A 27,999-nucleotide genomic window follows, 5' to 3' on the forward strand; every position below is an offset into this window, starting at 1 on the left:
GTGCAATGTTGATCTTGTGGATTATCTATTTATTGATCGTCTTGATCGCATTCGTGAATCAAGAAGGTATCTTGATATAGAGAGCTTGGCGTTCGGTGCATCATCGTGACAAATGAGTTTCCTGATGCTGGCGTCAATGTAGGATTTGGTGTTGGTGTTAATAACGGTGTACCTTGAAGACTGATGGCCAATGGAAGAGCACCCGATGTGCACAGGCCCACTGCTCCCCTTCCGCTTCCAGTGACCGAGCGATATCTCGAAGGCCTCGTAGCCCTACAAGAGAGTTGACATTTTTATGTGACATTTGTGACATTTTTATTCAATGCTTTTCTCCTTTATTTTACGAAAAAAATTATATAACTAACAGTTTTTATTAGACCTTTATTAGATTTTCTGGACAATTGAAGCTTATTTGTAGCTCAAAAAATCTGATTAGAGAACATCAAAGGCTTGCACAGTATTTCTGAGAGTTGTATTATAGGAAAATATAGTTAAATAATAAAATTAAATAATACTAAATTGAATTAAATTATTGTTGCGTATTAAGATCATTGAAAAATTTTCGAAGTAAATAGTAAACAACCGTCATAATAATGTGTCACGATGAATTTTATTCGTCATTTATTTTCAAAATTAACTGAAAAATATGTATATTTTTGACAGTTTTAAATCTCAAACCAAAGACGTCATTATAGTCAAATATAGACATTATTATGTAGATAAAATATTTTCGATCAATGTTTCTTTTACTTTCTAAAATTAGAATCATATAATGCTTTTTGACAAGCAGTTTCGTGTTCTATAACATGTAATTTCGCGTTCTCATATCTTCTGACATGCATACTCCTCCTTGACATCCTGTAAGCAGTTCAGTTCACTGCGTAAATCTTCTAATGCGTAGTATCGATTCACGTAGTAAATTGTATTATTTATAATGTGCTATTAAGCAGCATTCATGATAGAAGATATGAAATTATATTTCATATAACTGTAGTTTCTGATAGCATAATCAAAGTCTTATTTAAAATTACGCATAAGTTTAGAATAATTTTACTATATGTTTTAAAATATTAATTTTTCTCAAATAATTTTCAAAATACAATTTTTAGATTAAATTTTTCAAAGAGAACTTTACATATTTGAAGAAACACTCCACTTAATTTCAGATTTATGTTTAACATAGAGAGTATCTATAAATATAAAACGTCTTTTTTCTACAATAGATAAATATTTTATGAAATTCAAAATAAATTAGAAGGGCTATGAGCCAAAACAATGTCGTTTAATTCTAAATATAACAAATATAAAAAATATAAAATATCGTAAACAAACGTTTCGACACCGATCGGGTCATTACCAATGTTAACTCGGATATTGGTTCGGAAAAAATATAATATACGTATACATAGTTACATGGTCCGAGAATATGAAATTTATAAAAATGTGTTAATAGAATTCCATCTATGATATTTTTGTAGTTTTTTTAATTCTTGATACAAACACTTGTGTGGTTATGATATTTTATTACGGTACATTACTGTTAGTCATTATAGACGTGATGCTTGTGACCAGTAAATTATTCTGTCAATTAATTAGAATAAAAATTAGTGTTATAAATGTATAGATAATACAATACAATATACGTGTAATACACTGTAGAATTAATAGCTTTTAAATTATCAATACAAGATCTAAAATAGTACAAAAGTTAGTAATATATAGTACTAATTTATAGTTTAATATATTATAGCCAGGTATCCAATATATTGTAGCAAGGTATCCGGGTTCGACTCCCGGCCGAAGTAATATTTTTCGCAGTAAGAAGAATATTTCCAGATTTAGTATTTTCAGATTTTATTATAGTTTAACATCGATATAAGATGCCAAAAAAGCATCAATTAATTATTAATTTGTTTTAATTCATGATAGTACCGCGGCAATTTATTAGATTTACGTTTCGAGACCGACGATTATTCGGCGCGCAGTTTGGGGGGACTACGTATATTAGTATCATATCAAAAAAATGAAAAGGTCAATAAGCCACGTTCAAAAAAAGAGATAATCAAAAATTTAAACATTTTTATCTAATAATAATATATTACCACGAAAAGTAACTGATATATTATTAATTAAAGGAGCCAGTTCAAAGTGAACATACAGAAAGTGTATGTAACTTTCGGCCGATTTTCGAATCGCCTCCGCTGTCCCCCTCACCTCACCGCGCGCGGTCCAAATGCCATACGAGGCTCGAGTGACATTTGACCTGCGGTTGGTCGAAGATGGTGGAGGTGTGAGTGAAAGGTGAGAGGGAATGTTAAAAAGTTATAATTTCGGACGGACAGACAGAGAAGGAGACGTTTCTTAATTTTTTATTAAAATCATCACTTTTTGACCGCTTGTATCTCCAGCGAACGGTTTGACCGATTTTAAATTTTTTTGGCTCATATAAAAATATAAATACTAAAATAACGCTTGTTATATTTTAAAAACAAAAATGTGATATTGTAATGTCGGTATTATAAACAAGCAAGTAAAATTCAGATGAACGATCTTTATTAATAATCTCACTAATCAAATTACGAAGAAGTGCTTCTTGAAACGTTTCGACTCATACAGAAGTCCTCTTCAGTCATACAATCAATATAAGAATTAACATTAAAAAATAAAATATATGGAAATCCGTCTAATAGCCATCTTTTTAGTCAAAGTCGTTAATGAAAGAAAATCATCCCACAAAGTGATATCCGCATCATGATTCTGAGATAACATTATAAGCTTTAAATTGATAAAATGGTAAAAAGAGAATAAAAATAACTCAAATAGTGTATAGAACTTACGGAAATTTCAGATGCTCTATGTACAATTTTCTTTCTTCCAATAAAAATGATATAGTGTCAAACACAGATTTTACTTGCTTGTTTATAAGACCGACATTACAATATCACATTTTTGTTTTTTGGCTCAAATTACTCGTGCCGATGCCGCCTTTCAATACATATAACGTTCGATTTAAAATTTTTTATATTTTAGTAGTTATGCACCCCCGAAGAATGGACTTTGGTGGCTCGGGATAAGAGACTTATTGTAGTGTCTATTATTATCTTTTAACTAACTTTTAAATTAACTAGTAGTAGTTTTTTGAACATAGCCGGAGAGACACTACCGCGTCTCCTGATATAAATTCACAATTCTAAATTAGCAATTAAAGAATTCAAGCTAGACTGTTACAGGCTTCGTATTAGCATTAGTTATGTTCAATATATTATATTGAATTATAAATTAATGGAATGAGACAATGTTACAGCGGTCTAAGCTGAATCACGGATGCTTCTAAATAATTGCGTGTGAATTTATATACTATACGTATATGTAATTCTTTGATTGCACGTCGAAAATTTTTCAGACTTGAAACGCAACACTATAATAATAAATTACCGCAGTAATATCCGAGGTAATATTGTATCACGAGTTAAATTGACTAACAATTTAACGATTATTGGTGTTGTTTACGCATTCTTATATCGATCTTAATAATGTTGAATATAATCTATTAAAAACTGTATATAATTAATTTTTCATTGCGAAAAGTATTACCTCGGCCGGGAGTCGAACCCGGATCTCTGGCATTCCGTGCGAGCGTCCTAAGCCTTTAGACTGCCGAGGCCTTAATAATATTCTTCGCAATAATCAGTATAAGTAAGTACAACGTCTATTTAGGCAATGTAAATAAACAATATCAATTCTTATTGTTTATTTACTTCGCACGGGTTCGACTCCCGACCGAGGTAAGACTTTTCGCAATGAAAAGTTAATTATGAAGGTGATGGTTTCTTATGAAACTACACGAAGCTCTTCAAGTATCCATACTAAGGAATAAAATATATATTTAACGAAGTGAAACATATCGTTTCTTATGGATTTTTTTTACGCCGGATTCAAATATGACTTTAGTTTTCGTATAACATGAAAATTCCCCGAAATAGATGGAGTTGAAGTGACACTTGACATCGCTTCTTACAGATCGGGATGTTTTTCTACTGTGAGTCCCACTGTCACAGATTGGGGTGCTTTTTTAATGTGAGTCCTCTTGCCTCTCACTATGCAAGGTTGTTTTGTGAATCGTGATAGATACATTGCATATTTCAGGATTAGGTATTTTTATCCCATGGTATTGAGCAAATCCAAGGAATCACACAATTGTCATTACTTGAAATCATCACTTTCACCTTTTGTATCTTCAGAATTGTGCCTACGCTCATTTTAAAATTTTACTGGGATTAATGTTTCATCTAATAGTACTATTTACCATAAAAAAAGTTTGAAATTCGAGGTCCAAAAAATAAGCGAAATTTGCCATTACTCTTTGAAAAATGGTAGGGAATAAGACTAGGAAGGGAAGTAGAAATAAAGAAAGAAGGAAGGAGAACTGTGAGGGGGAGAAGGATTGTAGATATGATTCTCAAGCAATGATTCAATTTGTTTATTTAAACCCTGTTTTTGTCTTTTTATGTGAACCATTTCGGTTATTAGTCTTTTATTGTAAGAGAGTTTATTGTCAAGAATTTTAACGTCATTCCAATTAAAATTGTAATTTATCGTTATACTGTAGAATTATATATTATTAATTTTACAATGTATATTACACGTATATTGTATTGTATTATCTCATTTATTATACACTTATAACATCAATTTTTATTCTAATTAATTGACAGTATAATTTACTGGTCACAAGCATCACAATGACTATCAACAGTAATGTACCGCACGCAATAAAATATTCCAACCACACAAGCGTCTGTATCAAGATTAAAAAAAATCATTAACACTATAAAAATATCATAGATGGAACTTCATAACAATATTATATATTCTCGTACTATGCAACTATATGTATGTATATATATATATATAATGTATTTTTTTGAACCAACATCTGAGTTAATATTGATAATGATCCGATCGGTGTCGAAACGTTTGTTTACATTATTGTTTTTCAAATTTTTATATTTATTAATTACACTTAGAATCAAACGACATTGTTTTTGGCTCGTAGCCTTTTTAATTTATTTTGAATTAATTTTCTTATTGAGCTATATTATTTTATGTCATTTTAAATATTTTATGAATATTTTACAAAATTTAAAAAGGAAGTAAAATATAGTAAAAAATTAATATTTCTCTCTTTTGAAATTAACATTGCTTACATGTATAGAGAATATATGATATTTAATATTTATACATATAATATTATAATGTCATGATTATAAAGTTTTTTTGACGTGTTAAAATTAATGTCAAGTATATAATCGACGTGTGATGTGACTGAATATTGACATTAAAATAACGACTGGTTACTACTCGGATTATATGTAGAGGAAGCATAGTTATGTTACCTCGAACACTTGCATTTCAACAAGCGAATAAAGGCGGTTCGGAAGATCTTGTTGAAAATGGTGTAGATGATTGGATTGATTGTCGATGACACATAGCCCAGCCAGAGGAACGTATCCACCACGTGTCTTGGCACAGGGCATTTGGGACATGCGGCGAAGAAAATATTAAGTAGGAAGAACGGTGCCCAACACAGTACGAACGTGAAAAACACCAGTCCCAGAACTTTGCTAGCCTTTTGTTCAGTCGCGACTGCGTTCGCGGCCAAGGATCTCTTTTTCGTTCTGCCGGCTAAAAACCTTGAAGAATGTCGATTTTCAAAGATGTGGAATTTTTAATGTCCAGATTCCTTGGAGAAAAGGCTAACCTGAGATTTAGCGTGGTCGGCGTAACGTTCAATTGTAGTTTCAAGGCCCTGAGGGTGAAATTCCGTGTTTCGCGTGCAATGTTCTCCGGCGTTTGGGTCGCCTGATCCACTTTCAACTTGAGCCGAGGTCCTGCGGCGGGACTTTCGGCGTCGTTCACTACTAACTTCATATGCGGCAGAACCTTTCTCACATCTCCGCATTTGTTGCTGCTTCAATAATTAAACGAAACTTTCTAAATCCCCTAAAAACTTTTGTTTTTAGAAACCAAACGTTCCTTTATATTACTTTATATCATAGTTCATCTTATTTAATTAGAATTAAATTTCTATATGGCAATACAAAAATTGCTTTTAATGTATAACTAACAAAATAAAATAAACAATACAACAATAGACCCATACAGTTGTTATTGAAATTTGAAATAGCAGATACTTTTAAATTTAGTAAATATCTCAAATATGAAATTTGTCATCTCACGAAAAATATAGGCCCGTATACAGAACACGCTTACAATGATGTTAACGTTTTAACATGCTATAGTTTACGTTACACATACTATTGAATTTTAGAGATAAAAGCGCGCTTTCATCAATAGAAACGCATTCTGAATACGGATAATAATAATAATCATGTATATGTATATATATATATATATGTGTGTATAATGATAATAATAATAATTCATAATGAATAATCTTCCTCTAAGCATTTTCAACTACTTTGCTCGTGTTCTCAATTCATTGTTTTGAAAAAGTTACGTGATACTGAAGAGCAAAAATTAAATAAATAGTTTCATTGGTTGTTGAAAATGCACAATAAAAACTTAATGAAAATATTTCTAATGTAAATTATTTCTGTATAACAGAAAACAGCAAGGAATTTGTGAGCAACACTTCTAATCAGAATATAATTAAATTTGAAAATTTTTACTTTCACAAACCTGACAGTATTGACTTAATATTATTGAAATCAATCTCACTGTATCAAAGTATGGACCTTCTAAGTATGATATCTTAGAAATAAATAACCAATTGTTTAAACGTCTCAGTAACATAGTTATCCTGCCTGTGGTACAACCTTATTACAATTAGATACAGATTTTTGCTTACCGACTTACAATGCAATGTGAAGAATACTAAAATTGATTTTGTTAAAGAAATTGAATATAATTTCTTAAGATTTAAGATTGCTAATATAAAAGAAATCAGAAATAAAATATTCCGTTATTATTCACTGCATTTTTTAGATGTCCGATTAATAAAACATAATAATCTCATTTACAATAGGTATCGAAAGCCTACATTCTCAGGTTGTTTTTTAAACTTTTTCTCATGGCACCATCTGTCTCAAAAAGTAGACACAATAATTAGTTTGATTGACAGGATACTATTATAATCACATCCTATGTTCCATGATAACAATTTCAATGCAATAATTAAAATTCTTCTGGATAATGGCTATCCACTAAGTTTATAATTTTTTCAACAATCAAGAAGAGGTTTCGTAAAAAATGTCAACAAATTAATACACAAAATTATATTGAACCGACACCAAATGAAAATAACACACAACAATTTTTTACGTTACTGTCGGTATCGGAAAAAATTAGAAATTTTGTTAAAAATAGTTTATATGGCATATAAAGGTATAAACAAATTAAATAAATTTATTAAGATTCTGAAGGACCCTCTTCCAAGGTTGTCCTACTCCAACGTGGTCTACAGATTGCAAGGACTGCGGCGCTTCAACCAGACATGTAGATGTCTTAAAACATGTATTTCGGAACATAAAAACCATATCAATAGAAACGTGATTTAAACTTCTGGTATCACGGAACACAGAATTGACACATTCCATTTCGATTGGGACAATGTTAAAATATTAGACAAAGAAGAAATTCTAAATAAAAGACTTCTGTCTGAAATAATTCACATAAAAAAAAAACAAAAGTATTATCTATTATTATTTTAATTAAAAGAAATTCTTTAATAATAAAATAGTTTTATTTTCGTTACTAAGAATAATGTTCTGATTAAACTCAATTCTGATTAAAAATCAACAAACAGATCTAACAAGAATGACATTTTGTGGAAAGATGAAACAGAGTTTTTAGTTATTGATAATGCATTTCCAATTTTTTTCATCAACACGTCAATTTTTAATCGTAAACTCTCAACAATCTGTGCATCAAACCAATATTGCTATGTTATTGCTGTTGCAAAATTAAAAACATAAAATAAATAATGTAGCTTTTATTTTTGTAAAATATTTTATATTACATTACTGAAAAATATTATAATTGAACCAATGAAAAGGCTCAATAAGAATAGCGTTTTGCTGAAACCCAGCAAAATTTTTAATTAAGATAACTAATTAAACCAACAACAAAGTCTAACAAGAATGGTGAGACCAATCATAAATTCTGTTTAGTTTAATCAAAATGCCATTCTTAAGTCTTCTTGTTAATCAAAACATTTTCCTCAGTGAAATAATATGACGTATCTTACAGAGAATAAAACTACCTATTTCGTTTATTCTGCTATTTATTGTGCAATAACAATAACACGGCAATGTTGTTAGTGTTGTGCAGAAAGTTTTCAACAATTAACGATTAAAAATTGACATGTTAATGAAAAAAGTTGGAAACGTATTAATTCACGGACTGGTCGTTGCGTCGCGACGCTTGATTTAAGATGCATAGACTTGCGGATCGTTGCTTTGCATTGGTATCAGGGATGTTACATGCGCGATTTGATTTGCATAAAACTGCGCCATAGAAACACAGTTTGATGAACGATTAATATAACATATACAAATGAGGTAGTGTTGTATATCTGCAAATTTATTTTAATAATTATTTTTAAATCTATTTATTTTTAAATAATTATAAATTATATAATTATGTTATTAAAATTTAACTTTATTTCTTTCTAGAAATAATAAAAGTATAAAATAATGAATAAGTATAATTGCGTTTAATTAACTATTTAACATTTATTCTGTATGTAATTTCATTTTTACGTTAATTGTAATTAATTATAGATAATACCTGTAAATATATCTACATGCTAATTATATGTAATTTATAATTGAAATGTAAATTTTACATTGTAATTTAATTATACAAAATATTTGATATAAATAATATGAAACCATTTGCAAAAATATAATAGTTATTTTTATCAAAAATGTTTTTGGGGAAAGCGAAAAAGCTTATATAATCTTTCTTATCAAAAGATCTTTTTTTTGAAAAATTATAAAAAGATTTCATAAAAAATAATAAATAAAAAAAAAAAAAATTTATTTAGTTATGGAAGCAGGGAAATTTTTTTTGCAATTTAACCTACTTTTCTCTCTTGATTTTATTTATTGATACTGATCTATTAATCGTAACTGTTTTTACAATACATAGTTTAAATTCTCAGTTCATGAGCACCAATCGAGTGTGTGCTAAGCTGTTAAGAAATCCAAAGATTTTAATATCTTTTTTTATTTTTAGATATAACAGCGTTTACTGGCTACTCATATATTTTAATTGCAATATAAAAAATGTTTCCTAGCTCAAAATCATATAGCAGGAGAAAGGATGTGTGGGATTGTTAAAGAAAGAAAAAAAATAAATAACGAAAATTAAATTTCTTTTCACAACAAAGATTTTATTTTTGGAAAAAAATTATTTTAGAAATAATTGAATTCTCACCTTTTACTTTCTGCAGTACAATCGGAAGTGCGAATCTGTCTTGCTAAGGCTGACGATCGTACGGTGGTGGTTGCGGTTACGGAGTTAGACGATGACGCTGTCGATGATGTCGTTTTTGCAGACGCATATCTGCCGCCTAGTCGACGAAATTGATCGCCCTCCAAATTTTCGGCTGCAAATCGAGCTTTCTTGCGCAATAGTTGTACTGTCAGAATGTAAGTCGCCACCATGACGATCATAGGAATGTAGAAGGCGATCAGGGAGCCGAATACGAAGAATGCCCGATTATTAATGACGCACACTCCCGGGCGTGGCATGATGTTAGAGGGATTAATTACGCCTGGAACAACAATCGTCGAGATATCTCGTCATACCTTGATTATTCTCGTCTCTAATTAGCTGTCGATTGAAGCTCTCAATTACCCGTCAAACTTCTCGGGATCTCTTCCCTCGAATCGTCACCTCGTAATTGTTGTTTCCCCTTTTATGGAATATTTCAACGTAAATTGTAACAGATTTTATTTCAAGTGTTTGGAAATTGTAATTTGATTTTCGAAAGATTGTTTAAAAATGGCAATGAAAAAGGAAGGGATTATGGATTACTATTTTCTTTTATTCAAATAACTCACAATCTCAGTAAATATTCATGTGACGTATGATTTTTGGTACAATTTTATTAATCATAGAGTAATATATCAATTGTATTAATATAATAGAAATTCCTCAAGTTCCTACAGAATAAAAATAATTTACAAAAAATTGAAGATGGAAAAAAGATAAATAGGATGTTAGGAGAGAGACTATGGAGTACTATTTACTAGTATTATACATACAATATCAGGGGCGACACAATAGTGTTTCACGCTAAGATTACGACGCGCAACGACTCTATACTAGCGACTTTATACCGGCCTTTATGCGAAGCGACAAGTTTTTCCTGATTACCGGATCTTAATAAGGGCTAAATCTATCAAGTTCTAAGTAGACTCAATTGATAACTTCCACTTGGTTTGTACTATAAAAGTATTTCTATTTTTTCTCTATGTGCCCTACGAGTGGAGATATTGCGACGTAAAGTTTTGATGTGTGAGCAACTTTCGTGTTTTCATTTAAGCAACGTCGTCATCGTCGGACATTCCGGGCATTCCTTTGGTGTTCTTTTGACATTTTTTACACAAGAGTACGCAAGAGACGCTAACCTTGCATAATCAGCGAGCGCTACAATCTGTATGGTTAGTTGGGTTAAGACCTGCGTACAATAGAAAAAATATTAGGAACAGGAATAAATATTAATATTTTAACTTATATCAGATACCAGTTAAACCGAAATACACGGTTTTCGACAGGTCAAAATCTGAATATTTATTCCTATTTCTAATATTTCCTCCATTGTGCGTAGGGCCTTATAGCGTTTTTTTCAGTGACAGAACTGTGCGCTCTCAGTGCACTTTAAAGCCGTTGTACATAAATCGACGTAAAAATGTATGTATGTTTAATAAAGACGAGTTAATTTTATTGTGTTATTTCATTTCATAATATATATGTATTATATATATTGGGCATTTTATCAATTGAGATTTTATCAATTGAGACTTTTATATTCACATTAGATTAGTGTAGTGGCTTTAATGTGTACTGAAAGCGCACAGTTCTGTCACTGAAAAACGCTCTAAGGACCTATGCACAATGGAGGAAAAATATTAGGAATAGGAATAAATATATTAAGATTTTGACCCGTCAGAAACTGTGTATTCCGGTTTAACTGGTATCTTTGTAAGTGCACACCAGCTCTACCAATGAAAAATGCTATTAGTGTCCAAGTATCTTGGCTGGTCGATCATATTGTGTTGTAAAAGTTTCGCTGAAATCGTTGATTCCACCAGAGTAAAGCATCTTCAACTATTTAGATTAGAAAATCTGCCACAGTCATGATATAGTGCGGCACGAGCATGCACTGCGATCACATAAAGCTAGGGATGGTAAAAAAACATGTTTTAAACACTTTAAAACATGCTTAATCGATGTTTTTAATATGTTTTAAATGTTTTTTTTATAATATGGCTTAAAGCGTATTTGAGGCATTAAAAACATGTTTAAAAAAAACATTAATCTTTGTCAACTTGCATAAAGCAGAGAATGTGTTTTTAACACATCTCTAATCGTGTTTGCTGTTTATCATTGATTAGCGTTAATAGAGTTGGTGATATGATATATTTTAACCTAAATGACATCACATCACTAATTTTTAAATTTATTCTAGTGAAATGTGTTTGATTCAAATATGATGAGTATGATTCATATAAAAGATTTGATATCAATAATTGGCGCCAAGTTAAATTTCATTGTTAATTTCAGTAAAAAACATGCAACATTTTGCAGATAATTATTGTCGTGATATTTATTTTGATATTGTATATTATAGATAATGGTGGTAGTATTTCTTAATTTAGTTAACTGTAGTAATATGTACTATTTATATATAAAAGATATCAACAAAGATTTGATATCAACAATTGGCGCCAGTAATTGGTGCAATAAGCATTAACAACTAGTGGCTATATTCCACAACATCTCATTTATTTCACATATTACCTATATATTATCGTCTTTTTTCCTCTATACTTACAAAAAGAAATCATTTTGAAGAATAATTTCAAATCCGACCTCTTCTTTAAATTTGCGCACTCGAGCCTCTCTAACAAGCGAACAAATGTGAAATTTGAAAAATTCCGAGAAATTGAATGTAATTCAACTAATTGGAATTTTTATTGGGTTATTTGCATTACAAGAAGACAAAAAGGAGGAAGGAGGTACAGGTTATTCTCTATTATCGATTAGGGCGGCCATTGAGAGTCTTGATAAATGTGTATTATGCCGATAAAGCATCGCGGTATCGTCATGCTTTTTCGCTCTTCATCTCGCGAGAATACAGTGAAAATTATCGGCTCATAAAAACGCAAAGTCCTCTATCGATCCGTCGAGGTATTACTCGTATCTTCTCACCTTTACTTTATCACAATTTTCGAAAATGTAAAATCTAATTTTCACACTGAAGAGGACTTAAATCCAGAGTTGAAACGTTTGCAGTTAATTTTCTTTAATAAATACAATTTAATTGTTTGCGAATTATATTTTATCGCTTTATGAATATACAGTTATGCACATAATTTACGCATTAACGATCCTGTAGAGACTCATACATTTTACTTGTATGCATTACAATAACGTTTATTTATTTAATTTTAAAAATAGGAAGATTTTTAGGTACGTTATTTACTGTTTAAAAACAGCAGACATTATTAAAAATATATATGTACAATAGAAATAAGTGTAATATCAAATAACAAAGACAATGGAAAGAGAGGAAAGATAAAGCGAGAGGAGAGGGAGAGAGGGAGAGAGAGAGAGAGAGAGACGCTACGATTAATTATTGAAGTGATTAAATTATAATTTATATTTAATTGTAAGTAGCAAATGGAAAATATCTATTAGGTCAGAAAATTTGTTCACTAATATGCATAATCGGTTTAGGATTTAAATTTTTCACAAGAGGTGCGATGCAGTTCCTCATAAAATAGTATGCTCTTTCGAAGAGTTTTTACCGAGAATATGAAATTTAATTTACTTGAAAATTTTAGAACAAGCGATGTGCCTTTACAAGGAAATGAGAGAGATCCAATAAAATCCTATTATTTATCATTCTTATAATGAAAATCCTTAATACAGTCCTTTTGTCATAAAGGTTAACACAATAGATAAACACAACTATCTTTGAATAGAATTGTCCAGAATAAAGAGAATTGTATATTCTATGAGTGTGAGCAAACATGAAACGGCAGTCACAGCTTCTTGAATACATTTCATCTCAGGAATTGTTTGCCAATTCAACGCGCTTTCATCGCGTTCGCACTTACTCATTTTATGAGAAATGTGCTAGTCCATATTGAGGGCTTTCTATTACGGGGTGATCCCCATAGATAGTCGCCGCTGATAATAAGAGAGATGCGTGAGGAAAAGGATAATTTACCTAACACCGTGATGGAGCTGGAGACTAGCATAGCCAATAGCCAGACCGCGGCGATCTTGAAACCCACCATTCGTTTTGTGGATGTGTGACGTGTTCTGAGCGGATTACGAATACCCAGGTAACGGCCCAGGGAGATGAAGCACATGTGCATTATACTCGCCGAGCACGCCAGCACGTCGCATGTCACGTATACGTTGCACCACACCACGCCGAATGGCCAATACCCTGAAAATTCGAAAAGACGATAAGCTAGGGTGTCAGATCGGGGCGAAAAGGTGTCATGTTATCTGATATAAACTATCTTAGACTGTCTGCTATTCAAGCTTTAACATTGAAAAGTTTATTTCGAAATTCTCATACGCTCGTATTTTTGGACAAGAAAAATTATGAAAATATGACACAATTTTATTATAAATAGTTGTACAATTTATACGTAATAATCGCACTTTTTAAATTTAAATTCTCTTAAAACATATATTTAAAATTAAGTGAAAAATAAGATTATATCATTTTTTCAGAATTGACAAGTAACGCGTTATTTATGATATAATGTCGTCATCGTTACAAGTTACTTTTTCGGTAATGAACAGGTTACATTTTCTTCAGAGTAACGTTCATGGTAACGCAGATACATTTTTGGGGTAATAGTAACAATTTCACTAGTTACTATTATCGTTACTTTATTTTTAGTTACGTAAAAGTTGTAGTCGTAATTAGAAAACAGAAATACGACATTAAAGGAATAGGTCCTGATATTGGCTCTCTTAATCACATAATCACGATGCCTTTTTTCACATTGTATTCATCAGTTCACACATATAGGCTGCGTTCCGTTTCACGCATTATGCGCATAATGTATCATTTTATTTTCCTTTAATATTTGGTATACAACAAGGATAAAGTGATCATGTATTATACGCATTATGCGTGAAACGGAACGCACTTATAGGCTAACGTATAGCACGTAGATTGTAATGATGAGACCAGCGAGATCACGTGAGATATATCAAAATTCTATTTTTTAATTCTATTTCTCTACTAAAAAATAGAATTTTGATATCTTTTTTACATTTGTCAAAAAAATCTGCACATAATATTAAATTAGTGTCAAGAAGAAAAGTAACGAAAAAGTAACGATTCGTTGTAGTTTAGTAACGATAACGGTAACAAGTTACTTTTGCAAATCAATAACGAGTAATGGGAACGAGTTATTTTTTAGAAGAAGGAACGGTAACGGTAACGAGTTATTTTTATGAGGTTAACGTTGCTAATCCTGATTTTTTTATACTCATATTCTTACATATATATAAAGTTTATATTTAAGGAAAAAAAGATCATAAACTCTTGCATATATGTAATCTGCATGAAGCAACGAATGTGAAATAACAACTCCCTTTTTCAATTTTCAATTAGAAAAATTGATTATAAAGTAAAGAGAAGTTTAAACTGTATTCAAATTTCAGTCATATTTGAAATATGTATTAATATTAAAACACATTGGACAAAATATCCGCGTGAATAATTTAAGATAATATTTAAAAAATACTAGAATATTTTTAAGACCGTACAATTGATAAACAATAATAAACTATAAGAAGAAAGTCATTTACGGTCGAAGCTGGATCACAGTGCTTATTATAATTGTGTAAATTTTATATACTGCGTATGTAGTCCCCCCATAAATCGCGACGCTGATAGTTTTTCAGCATTGACGCATACATACATGCTTACTAAACAGGCCTCTAAGGTAGGTTTCCATTACAATGCCTTACTGATGAGTCCAGTAGTGGAAACCGGGACGAAACGCCAACTCGTGATATTCTTCGCAATCTTATTTTTCACAGATTTATCTTTACTTCATCTCGTTAAAAAATTTAATATATGTCTTTCAACATATTATTAACAATGCTGAAAAACTATCAGCGTCACGATTTACGGGGGGACTATACATACGCAGTATATAAAATTCACACAATTATAATAAGCACTGTGATCCAGCTTCGACCGTAAATGGCTTTCTTCTTCTAGTTTATTATTATTTATAATATTTAAAGTTATTAATAAGAATAATAGTTGATTATATATATAAAGTTTATTTCTCTTCTGTAACATTCTATTATACTTTTATGAAGATTTATAATTAAGCAATTTGCATAAATTTTCTTTTTGTGCATAATTCTTCATGTGTCAAAAATTATAAAACAGAAATTAATTAATCGTAAATTTTATGTGAACTTTTTTACACTCCCTTTTTTTTATCAAAACATAACGGTAAAAGATTTAAATTAAGTGGTTGTTTCGGAGTCCTTGACATTTGTTGTGCGTTTTTAATGATATGCTTTTTTAGTAGAAATGATAACGAGAAAATAAGATAATAAATCTCATATAGATATAGACTTATTGTTAGCCAGAACGCATGTAAATACGCGGAAACGTGCGGTATTCCCGTGATGCGATGAATGGACACATCAAACGACGTCAAATGTCGGAAATGCGTTACACAAACCGTCACTTTCCACACGTAAATTCTCCGAGCTGCTGATGTATTTTTATCGCTTCAAAGATTTGTAGAAACTTGGAGAGTCCGCTGATACGCCTGGAACATTTTAGGGCTGTATTCATAGCTGTTTATGATTTGATAAATGTTCTCAATTTTGGAAGTCGGATTTGGACGCTTGCTCTTACTCTTTACTTATAATCTTTTTATATATAATATAATAAATATTTTTTTCATAATCTTATAATCTTATATATAAATATAAGAGAATTTATAATCTTCTTTAAAAATCTACGATTTAATGATTTATTGATTATTCATTTATTATCAATCATTATTAAATTTTTAATTAAAAGATGAGTGAATATAGATAAGTAAAAATATTATATATACATATGTATGTACATATATATATGATATGTATACATATATACATATATGGTATATGCAAATACATGTATTTTAGTGTTTTTTCTTTACGTTTTGGTTAATTAAATTTATCTAAATATAATTTTGTACTTCTCTTCGCATTCAAAAAATTTATAAACATTTTATAGAATTTGAACTTTTTGTGAAACAAATCATATCACTCGATACTAATATTTGATTCTCCAAGAATGTTTACTTAATAAAAGTCAAACCTGAAATTTTCCAAATGCAACGAAATGCAACATCTTGCATGCAGTTACTCAGTGCTATTCCAGGGATTACATGAACATTGCACGATTATACCATATTATAATGATGGATTATTTAAACAGTAATTTACGAAACAAAGAAGATCTGATGAAATGAACAACAATTTATGTATACGAATCTACAATTATTATAATTGCATCTTTTCAATTACAGATTGAAAATAATCTACGACGGATTATTAATCGTAGTAATTTTATCATTCTGTTTTACGATGTTCCTTAGTTTTATCATATCGAATTTGTTATTATCCAAATTCTGATATTGTAGTTTAAAATGAGTAACATTGAACGAATTGAACGAGAATCGCAAGTACTTCAAAGCCTTTAATTTCTTCCTTTAATCCACTAGCATGGATACTAATCCAATTAAAATGATCAACTTAATCCGTCGACTCTTGGTATACATATAGTAGTGCGCTGCACTCGTAGTAAGAATTAAGGCGAGAAGCGCAGAATTTTGAGGACGCATAGTAACCCCAAAAATTTGCATAGTCGCATTATATTAAGATCTTCTCGGAGACTACGTTGCGAGGAATTTCATTAGTAATAGAGCACGGTGAGATGAGCAAACACACCGCAATAAAGATATAAATACGCAACAAAAACGTGAAGAATAAAAGTGGAAATAAGAATGAATGGAATAACATAAAAAAAACTGTTAATTTCATAGAATATTCTAAAATTCTAATGTTGACGTTCAAGGTGATACGGATGGCGTAGGATGGTGCAAATTTTCGATATAATACATGTTTAATATTTGATCAAAGAGTTTGAGTAACGATTAAATTAAAATTATAAGTGCACATCGCAGATTACATTTGAGTAACCCATTTGCAAAAGTAGCTATATCACCACTTGAAATGTTTTTTGGTGAGAGCGACACATCTTGTGATTTTTTTTCATTCAAGTTATCAATATATATATGTATACATATATATAAGATTTTTTTTCTGAAAAATTAAGAAAAATTTATTGTCTTACAAGTAGGATGTGACATGAGAAATACACACAATTTCTGTTTATTAAAATGTAATAAAAAATAAAAACTAGTAAATAAAGCTGTCAACGTCAAGACAATAAAAGGATTAAGTGAAAGGCAGTTGCACGTGCGACGGACGCCACCGGAAGAAGAACATAGAGCGGTAAACATAACGTAGATAGGAAACAGAATTAAACATAAAAATACTTGTATTGCCCTCTTTCCGGAAGTCACTAAACCTAATTATAATGCCAGCCATAGCACACATAGATCCACTATTCTAACAAAATATAACGTGCTTTTGCAGTTGCGGAAAAAATTTAGCTGATTTTAGAAACAAAGTGTTGACATAAAGGCAATAAAGTTTTAGAGTATACTAAAATTTGATAAGTAAAAACATAAACTGTAGAATAAGAAATAAAACGTGAATAAAATTAAAATAAAAGTTGGAATAAAGAAAAAATTGAAGACAAAATTTGAATGCGCAGTAGTAGATTCGTCTAAAGATAAAGTTCAATTGTTAAAATTTCTGCGTCTCGATATTGTATATAAGTATATTAATAATTCTATATTGAGATAATTTATTGAAGAGATGCTTCAATTGTTATTATCATTAATTCCGCATATATTTTTTTCCCGTTCTTTTATCAATTGAAGAAGTTAGCCACGGAAACTTTGCAGGCTTCCCCGGAAATACGCGAAAAAGAATTGGAATGCGAAAGAGAGTAGCCAATAGTTGGCGCGTGAAGGCGCGGATGCCGCTGAATACGAAATATTCGCATAGCTCCGAGGCGGCGAGTTTACCAATTTTCAACCACAAAGGCCCCGTTACGCGCCGATGCGCATTCCCGTAACAAGGTGCATACTTGCCGGGTTGCACCACCACCACATACGTGCTCGTAATATACTTTTTGCTGTTTTCGCGTCATATATTCGCAAAAATATGAAAATAAACGTCGAAAATGAACCGCACAACTTATAAAGTATAATAAGCGTGCTCGAAAAGCGCAAATTTCACGCTTTCGATAATTTCATCATGTTTAGTCTGCCTGAGATATTGATAACACCATTTTATCACAATGTTATAACAATTAAACGTATATTAAAATAAAAACAAACAATAATAATAAAATTGAGATAAATGGTTATTGTTGAATGATTTTGAAATGCATTTATTTAATATTTGTTGTTTTATAATTTAAATGCTAAGAAACTTTCGAAATTTTTCGGTAATTATGCATATTAATGGACATCGCGCCGATGACCTTGACATATGTTGTCAAGGTCATGATTCTGAGTAACTTTGTTTTAACAATTTCCGTTAGAGAGAATAAACTCTGACAGTATGTACTTCTATTTATCTCTACTGGCACTCAAATTTTCACAGAGATTTAAAAAAACACCATTATATCAGTTACTTTGCTGAGTTTTTATTTAAACATAAATATTCATTTTCCGAACGTATCGATGCGTTTTTTATAATTATGTAATATCTAAAAATAGGATTGCTAAAATAAAACTGTTTTTTATTTTAGCAACCCTATTTTTAGAAGTACTGTCAACAGTTCAATATGTTGAGGTCATCAGAGTTCATTCTCTAACGGAAAGATATACCACATAAATTAGACTTTTAAGAGTCTAAATATCTCAGAAACTATATAAGAGATCGCCACCTAATTGTTAAAACAAAGTTACTCAGAATCATGACCTTGACAACATATGTCAAAGTCAAGGTCATCGGCGCGATGTCCGTTAATAATTATCAATTTTTCTGACATTACGTTTTGTTTTTTTATAAATAAATTAGATTAACTGTAAAAAAATTTGATAATTACATGTATTATTTATACAAAGTCTGAAGATATACCAGAGATGAATTTCGGGACGATTTATGACGGATAAGCGTTATCGAAGATAATTGTAGGCTGTTATCCAGCCAAAGTAGATTGGGCACTCGAAAGTACTTAATCGCCATACGGCGTGCTTCGTTGCTCGCAGCAATTTCAGTCGAAACGCGAATTAATTAGCGCCATCACGGCACCTCGGTAATAGGATCAAGGATGCCGAGAATAATTAAATGTTTATATCTCTAATTTTCTTTGCTTTTTAACGCTACCGCTTTTATTTTATATACATATGTATATACAATACACACATACGAAACATTCCACACACAGCGTGCAAAACAAATTAAAATATAATTAATACAAATCGAAAGGGCGATCTAAGAGTCGAAAGTAAAATTTCATTTAAAAATAATATTACAATGTCAACATATTTAATTTTAAATTTGAAAAACAATAGAATATAAATATAAAAATTACTTAAAAGAGTAAAGACACGATAAACGTTACGTAACAAGTTTCAAACAAACTAAAATATTTTTTTAGATGGCTGTAAAATTGAGCAAGAAGTAAAAAAATCTCTATTGATAGGATAAAGTTAGAATTGAAGTGTGCCGCGATAAAGCGTTGTTGAAAGTAATAAAATTGCGAAAATGCGTTTTATTATGTGAATGGTCGTAAATACAGTGTTCTATCATATACTAATATTTGGAAAGTGTTGCTACAAATGGAGAAAAATGGATAGTTTAATTCAAAATGTTGGAAATCTATCGTGCAATTGGCAATTTTATTTAGATTTACGACATTTTGGAATTTTAACAACTTTAACATGATTTTTAAAAAATTAAATTTTATAATGTTTGTAATGAGGCTCAATATGTTTTTAAACAACTAATATAGGGAAACTGAGCCAATAAATTAAGTTAAAAATCTTTTTAAATTAATTTAATATATTGCGAAGAATATCACGTAATTATGACGTTTCGTTCCAGCTTCCACTACTGGACTCATCAGTAAGGCATTGTAATGGAAGCCTACCTTATACGCCTGCAAGAGTTATTCAATCGAGAATCTATATAAAGATATATACGCGTATCTCAGCGAGAATTTGTGAATATCGATAGACCTCTGATGGCGAGGCGACGTAGTAATATTCTTCGCAATATTTATCCAAAGTAATATACGTATTCCCCCTCCCCCCAACTTGCGCGCCGAACAATCGTCGGTCTTGAAACGCAACTCTATCTGAAAAGTTCCCCCAATTAAATTTTATACTTAATTAAAAATGTTCGCAAACATTAATTGCTCATGTCTTTAGTCATTACAATATTCTTTTTTAGAATTCTTATAAAGTGGTGGTTAAAAAAAATAAATTCCTTTCTCTTGAAAAATTAAAAAAAATTACAACATTTTACTTTCGCTTTCGATTTTAGTATGTATCTTTAATAATTGCTGTGATTATTTCGTATATTTAACATATCATATGTTTAAATTATATTTAAAAATCATTAATTATAAGTCTCTAACAGATTGTTCTTATATATAATTTTGTTATGTGTGTTGATTAGAGACACACTTTGGATATATACCTTCAAATTTTAGATTCATTGGTTTAAAGTTTCAAAAGAGGAAAAATTCAGAATCCAAGTCTGTATTACGAAATCTGAAAGTGTAAAAGCTTGAAAATTTGATCTTTTTAATTTTAATGATATGAAAATTGACGATTCCATAGAGGGAATTCGGGAGATTCATGATAATTTTTCCTATGCAAATACTCGAGGAAATATCGCGAATCTTATGTACTATGCAATATCGAGATATCGAAACTGCAAAATACGAACATTCATTTCACCGGCATTATAAGAATCGAAAATTTAAGAAGTTCAAGAAAGTTGGTATCTATAGATGCTTCAATAGAGTTTCATATTAACGACTTGATAGAATCGAATAGCGCGTGTCGTTATTGTCCTGGATTTTAAATTCTCAGGACCTAGATGCGCTGGAAATTACTCTTTTCATGTCGCGGAGCAAAAGCTGTCTTGTTCGCGAGATAAACGAGCTGCGACGATGAATCCGCTAATGCCTCGCGTGTTGTCGGCGCGTTTCGCGTGAAGAATGGAGCAGAAGCACGTGACGCGAAAACTCGCGGATGAAGTCGTTCCTTGACAATACCAAAGGCGAGGAGGGCGAGCTAACCGATTGTTCGCAGGACAAAAGATGTCATTTGTATTATATTATAAACTAACCTGTTAAAAATCATTTTGAAACCAATAGTCTATTCTTGACTGATGAAATTCTGAGCAACAGTACTGCTAAAAAATGTTAACAAATGTTTCTTTTTGTAAAGAACGAACTAATTGTTTGTTAAGCATCAACAATAGATAAATACATTTATCTATTAGGTGTTGACGCTTTTTATATTTGAACAAAGAAATGTTGATGTATTGTATTTTAATTTTGTTTCTATATAAAGGAACAAGGAAAAAAATAAGAAAATTAAAAAAACTACACTAGTGAAGAAATATTTAATCAAAATTAGAAAGGTACATACTCTATTCTACAATTATTGATTATGTAAAGGAGAGTGGGGGAAACAATTACAGACTCTGTAAAAATAAGTACTACAATGCTAGTGGTCAAATAACACTCTGATTAACGTGCAAACATTGGCAAATTCTTATTGACTTACAAGTTCTCTTCTCTCTCTCTCTCTCTCTCTCTCTCTCTCTCTCTCTCTCTCTCTCTCTGAGAGTACACATATTATATTTTAAACTTTAGAAAAATGTATTATACAAAATAATTTGATTTAATGAATATTTAATGTAAAATGTGAAAACAATTTTTCTACTTTTCTGTTTATTCTAAAAATTTTGTTATTTATTGAAACTCTTTTGAACGATACTGTAACTGTATTTAATTAATCGATGACGTAAGTTGATACACACATATATGTATGTAATATATATGTGTATATATATATACATATATATATAATATATATATATACACTACTCAATAAAATGAAAACATCATCTGTTCCACCCTGCAAAAATAGACAAACTTCAAGATAGAATAACTTCATCAGAAATCATCGTATCGAGATGTTTAAAAAACATTTTAAAGCTTGAAATCTGTACTTTTCAGAATAGTTATTTAAGAAACGGTTTTGCCGATATTTTATGAAGTTACACAATTAAATATGAAGATGTATCAAATCTTAAAATTTTATACTGAAGGATCCCGCAAGATTCTTATAGGAAAATGTCTTTTTACGGATTTGGTTCATTTTTGGATATGTTGTAATTCTCTTTATTCTGAACAAATATCTCAATGGGCACAACTTGATCCTTGATATTTGTGTACACATATATATGGACACAAATACATGTGCAAGTTAACAATCCAACTCTAATCTATAATGCTACTTAAAAATTAATAATTAAGAGTTTTGTATTGCAGTTTTAAATTTAATTAATATTAATCACCGGATAATTTATGCGATTGCTAGGAAACTTTACGGTAGAGGACGCGAAATCAAAACAGAAAGAGAGAGAGTGAAAGAGAGAGAGAGAGAGAGAGAGAGAGGGGGGAGGGAGCGCATAAACGGACTTTTCGCGCGCGTCGTCTTTCGTTTCTACATTGTTCTACTATACCACGGTGTCTTAAGCTTCGGATTGTGTTACGAGCGTAATCCGATCGCATGCGTCGCTACGCAGGTCCTTTTAAAATTCCGTTACGGCGCGGCACTCCTCTAATATGCACTGTTCCATTGTGCACCCATTATTCGTGAGACTCAGCGGAAAAGCAGCAGATATTCCTTTTTACCCTAAATATTCTTTAAAAAAGTCTCTTTTCTCATTCTATGCCACATAACTCATAAAAAATTATAGAAAATAATTAAAAAAGACATCGTATTTTTATAATAATACACGTCTAAAAAAAATGTATACATTGAACTTCACGAAAGTTGCAGACACATTTTTTTCTATTTTTTAAATAAAACTTACAATTTTCTGAAAAATTTAGTTTTTCTGTTGTTTTCAAAAAAGATTTTTTTAATTTATGCTATAAATTCAATCGACTAAGTTATCATTTATAAAAAAAAACGTGCCATACTGGAATTAAAAAATAATTGAAAATAGATGTCATTTTATTTCCAATAATACTAACTTACCTAAGAAAGAATTCCTCAGGACTATAAAACTGGTCCTTGAATCTACTTATTTCATTTTTAACAAAAAAATTTACAAGCAAATATTTCTTCTATAGGATCACCTGTTATCTCGTATAGTTCCAATATATAGTATTGGAAGATCTCGAAGAAAGGACTATTAAAATGTTACATTGCCAACTATAATTTTATTTTAGATATGTGGATGATATTTTGTTGACCGCACCTGATGAATATATTTAGATAAAATTTTAAAGATTTTCAATTCATTTAATGAAAGATTACATTTTACAATGGAGATAAGTGATGGTGATAGACTGAATTTTTTAGATGTTACTATTATAATTCATAACAACATTATTATAATGGACAGATACAAAAAACCTACATGTTCGGAAAGACTTTTGAGTTTCCATTCTCATCATCCGATTTGCCATACGAAAGGTGTTATATATGGTATGGTGGACAGAACCATTCTCTTATCACAAACTATGTTCCAGCAAAAAATTTTCATTGAAGTGATTAAGTCTTACTAAAAAATTGTTACCCTTTGAATTTTATATTTTCCACTATAACACAGAATTAATTACCATATCACCAATAAAAGCGGTTTTCGTAACCACAATAATAATACAAGGAATTCTAATGACAGATTTTTTACGATACCTTACATTAAGAACGTCTCTGAATCATTCTTTCCGATTGCGAGGAGCATTAATAAAAAAATAGCGTTCCTAATAATTTACAAAGATATATCACTCGGGGAAAAGACATTTTGGATTATATGTCGCATCAGGATGTTGTATATAAAATATTTTCAGTTAACATTATCAAGATCGATATAAACAACATCAAAAATCATTAAATTGTTAGTCAATTTAACTTGTGATATTATTGAGATAATTTATTAGTGTTATGTTTCAAATCCAAAACAATTTCGGCGCGCAATCAAAGATTTACATGCGTAGTATATTTTACACGCAATTATATAGAAGCACCCATGATTCAGCTTAGACCGCTGCGGCTTATTCTCGTCGATTTCAAAAATAACATTTTAAAAATTATGAATAACATTTAATAAAATAATTTTTTTTGTTCCTTGTTATAATATTTGCCCACAAAATCTCTAAGATTACAACACAACATATTTGTAAAAAGTTTTTGTTATATATCTTTCGTTTTTAATTAATATATTAGGTGCTTGAATTAATTCTCGCTGTTGACCAGGAGAGGTCAGTATTTGTGCAGTTTCAACATGGCCGAAAGTGACTGCTCATATATATGAAAGTACTATCAATAGGCTTTAATAATCAGTATATAACATTTGATTAGATGCAAAGAACACAATTTTTTATTGCATTAAAACTGTCGAGTTTCGTACCAAAAAAAGAGCATTTGCGGGAAGCGTTATTTTTCTGTTTTGACCTCAAGAAATCTGCTGCTAAAAGTTATCGTTTGTTAGTGGAGACCTATGGGGAGCATGTTCTATTTGAAACAACTTGCAGAGATTAGTTTAAAAGAAAGATAAATTATGATTGACTCGTATGATTTATTAAAATCAACAGAAAGTGTAAAGCCATTCGAGTCTTGAAAACTGGATGTTAATGTTTATTTTATAATGTGAATTTTATATACTGTGTATGTAGTCCCCCCCCGCGACGCTGATAGATTTTCAGCCTTGACGCATATTCACTACCACAGTAATATCACTTAGTTAAATTGAGAATCAATTTAACCAATTTTTGATGCCTATAGCATCATATTAGATCTTAATAATATGTTGAAAGACATATATTAAAATTTAATATTAAATTAATAATTTAAACTCAGAGAAGCTGAGATTGTGAAGAATATCACGAGTTGGCGTTTCGTCCCGGCTTCCACTACTGGACTCATCAGTAAGGTAATGTAGTGGGAGCCTACCTTAGACGCCTGGAAAGATGTTAGAAAGAAGTTCTATATAAACAATTACACATGTAATCAAGCACTTGCGAGAAATGGCATGAGTAACTATAGACCTCTGTTGGCTAGTCGACGAAGTGATATTCTTCACATTGTTCTTAATATTATTAAAGCGCATTTTTCAGGCCGCGCGATATAAATATGAAAGATAAATTATGATTGACTCGTATGATTTATTAAAATCAACAGAAAGTGTAAAGCCATTCGAGTCTTGAAAACTGGATGTTAATGTTTATTTTATAATGTGAATTTTATATACTGTGTATGTAGTCCCCCCCCGCGACGCTGATAGATTTTCAGCCTTGACGCATATTCACTACCACAGTAATATCACTTAGTTAAATTGAGAATCAATTTAACCAATTTTTGATGCCTATAGCATCATATTAGATCTTAATAATATGTTGAAAGACATATATTAAAATTTAATATTAAATTAATAATTTAAACTCAGAGAAGCTGAGATTGTGAAGAATATCACGAGTTGGCGTTTCGTCCCGGCTTCCTATCAGCGTCGCGGGGGGGGACTACATACACAGTATATAAAATTCACATTATAAAATAAACATTAACATCCAGTTTTCAAGACTCGAATGGCTTTACACTTTCTGTTGATTTTAATAGTTTAAAAGATTTAAAGCAACAACGTGAATGAGAAAGAGCGCCTTGGTCAGCCAAAAAATTTTGAAGATGGAAAATTAGAGGCATTACGTCAAGAAGATTCATGTCAGACGCTCAAAAAGTCGTTTGGAAATATTAAATGTCGATGTGTCAACCGTTAGCAAACGTTTAAAAGCAATGAGAATGATCCAGAAGTTTGGAAACTGGGTCCCACATGAATTGAGAGAAAGAGACATTGCGAAATGTTCAGCTATTTGTGAATTGCTGTTCCAAGCAAAAACGGAAGTCGTGACTGGCGAATCGAATTGTGAAATTTTAGGTCTTTTCATAACTCACCCAGAAAACCAGGTATGGCACCCAGAGGCATTACGAAAAGGCTGACAAGGAGATCAGCCACAGCTAGCGATAGTAGGAAGTAGTTCGTCACATTGTGGAGTTTCTTGTCCAGGCCCACTGCTAGACAAACCAGTATATTTCCCAATCCCCCGGCGACTATGAACACTGCCACGAATAAAAAGCTCCAATCAAATCGACGTGTCTTTATTCCCGTATTGATCCTGGATCGGTGCGAGCAAGACATGACCAGATCCTCTGCGATACTCCCGATGGACGAACATTCCAAAATCTGAAACACCAGATTATTTATTGTCTGTTACGTCTGAGACGGATGGTTGAAATTTCCAAGATGTCAAAATAAAAAGCGACAATTTTTAAATGTCTTCTCGGATTTGAAATGTCGTTCTTCGTCTTCAAAATGAAGATCTTTACACGTTACTCTTGGACAAAAATCGAACAACTTTTTACTGCTTCAAGCAAATAATTGTTTACAAACAAATAGATATAATTTGAGCTTCAAAATAGGAATCTTAAATAAAAAGGCTATTTAAAATTTTTTGGATTTTGTAGATTTTTTACACTACAGTTTACAATAAAATATTTTATTTAACAATTTTATTTGTTAATTTAATGTATTTTATAAATTCTATAACTTCAAATTTTTATATATTTTAAAACTTTTGTAACTTATTAAAATTTTTTTTTTACATTTTTATAGTTCTCGTTTTAATTATTTTTGATGTTTGTTCTAAAAGAATGTATTTAAATTAAAGAAATGCGATTTTTGAAATTATTCTATCTTTTCTTGTTGAATTTTTTAAATATTTAATTCCTTAAGTTATTAAATTTTAAGACACTGAGCTAGTTTATCCTCGAGTTTCCTTTCTATTTTGAAACTCTTGTAAGTTGAACTATGCGAATTTTAATATTTTAAATTTTTAACCTAAATTTCAATACTTAGACGCCTGTATACACTCTCTCTCTCTCTCTCTCTCTCTCTCTCTCTCTCTCTCTCTCTCTCTCTCTCTTCCCTCTCCTTCCCTCTCCCTATCCCCCCTCTGTCTCTCTGTCTGAGAAAACTTACTTCCTCCTCGATGGATGTGGCATTACAATTCCTTGGTGATATCCTAGATAGAAAGACGCCCTCAATGCTCTCGAGGCCATTCAGGAGTAAGGACACGTTGACGTTACAACTCGCATAATCACAAGGTGTACAAAAAAGCGTCATCGAAGAAGCGGTGAATGTTCCTCTCTCGAACGCTGTGCATAGATGATCGAATCCAGCGGAAACGATGTCGCACTCTTCGACGCAACCCAAAAGAGTGTCGTTGCAAGACACCTGGTGCAGCAGCGTTGTCCAGTTATTGGCCCAAGTCGTGAAATTGCTCTCCGAGGCCAGCAT

General features: G+C 31.0%; 1 protein-coding gene across 1 annotated transcript; it reads right to left on the minus strand.

The window, feature by feature from the left end:
• On the minus strand, window positions 1-27,999 carry 5-HT2A (5-hydroxytryptamine receptor 2A). The gene is made up of 7 exons (XM_018537798.1): window positions 27,682-27,999; window positions 26,598-26,886; window positions 13,490-13,714; window positions 9,463-9,802; window positions 5,762-5,968; window positions 5,397-5,693; window positions 1-273 (listed from the first exon to the last, which is right to left on the minus strand). The coding sequence occupies exons 1-7, from the start codon at window positions 27,997-27,999 to the stop codon at window positions 30-32; spliced, it is 1,920 nt and encodes a 639-aa protein (XP_018393300.1). The 3' UTR covers window positions 1-29.

Source organism: Cyphomyrmex costatus, unplaced genomic scaffold, assembly GCF_001594065.2.
Source record: "Cyphomyrmex costatus isolate MS0001 unplaced genomic scaffold, Ccosl1.0 scaffold182, whole genome shotgun sequence".
Classification (NCBI taxonomy): domain Eukaryota; kingdom Metazoa; phylum Arthropoda; class Insecta; order Hymenoptera; family Formicidae; genus Cyphomyrmex; species Cyphomyrmex costatus.

What these genes read in the sequence shown, in the direction of transcription:
- 5-HT2A (XM_018537798.1), bottom strand. Translation starts at nt 27,999, where the DNA reads ATGCTGGCCTCGGAGAGCAATTTCACGACTTGGGCCAATAACTGGACA. An exon ending in TGTACTGCAGAAAGTAAAAG is followed by an intron (nt 5,969 to 9,462) that starts GTGAGAATTCAA and finishes TTATTGAAGCAG; the next exon opens with CAACAAATGCGGAGATGTGA. An exon ending in TTGAAATGCAAGTGTTCGAG is followed by an intron (nt 274 to 5,396) that starts GTAACATAACTA and finishes ACTCTCTTGTAG; the next exon opens with GGCTACGAGGCCTTCGAGAT.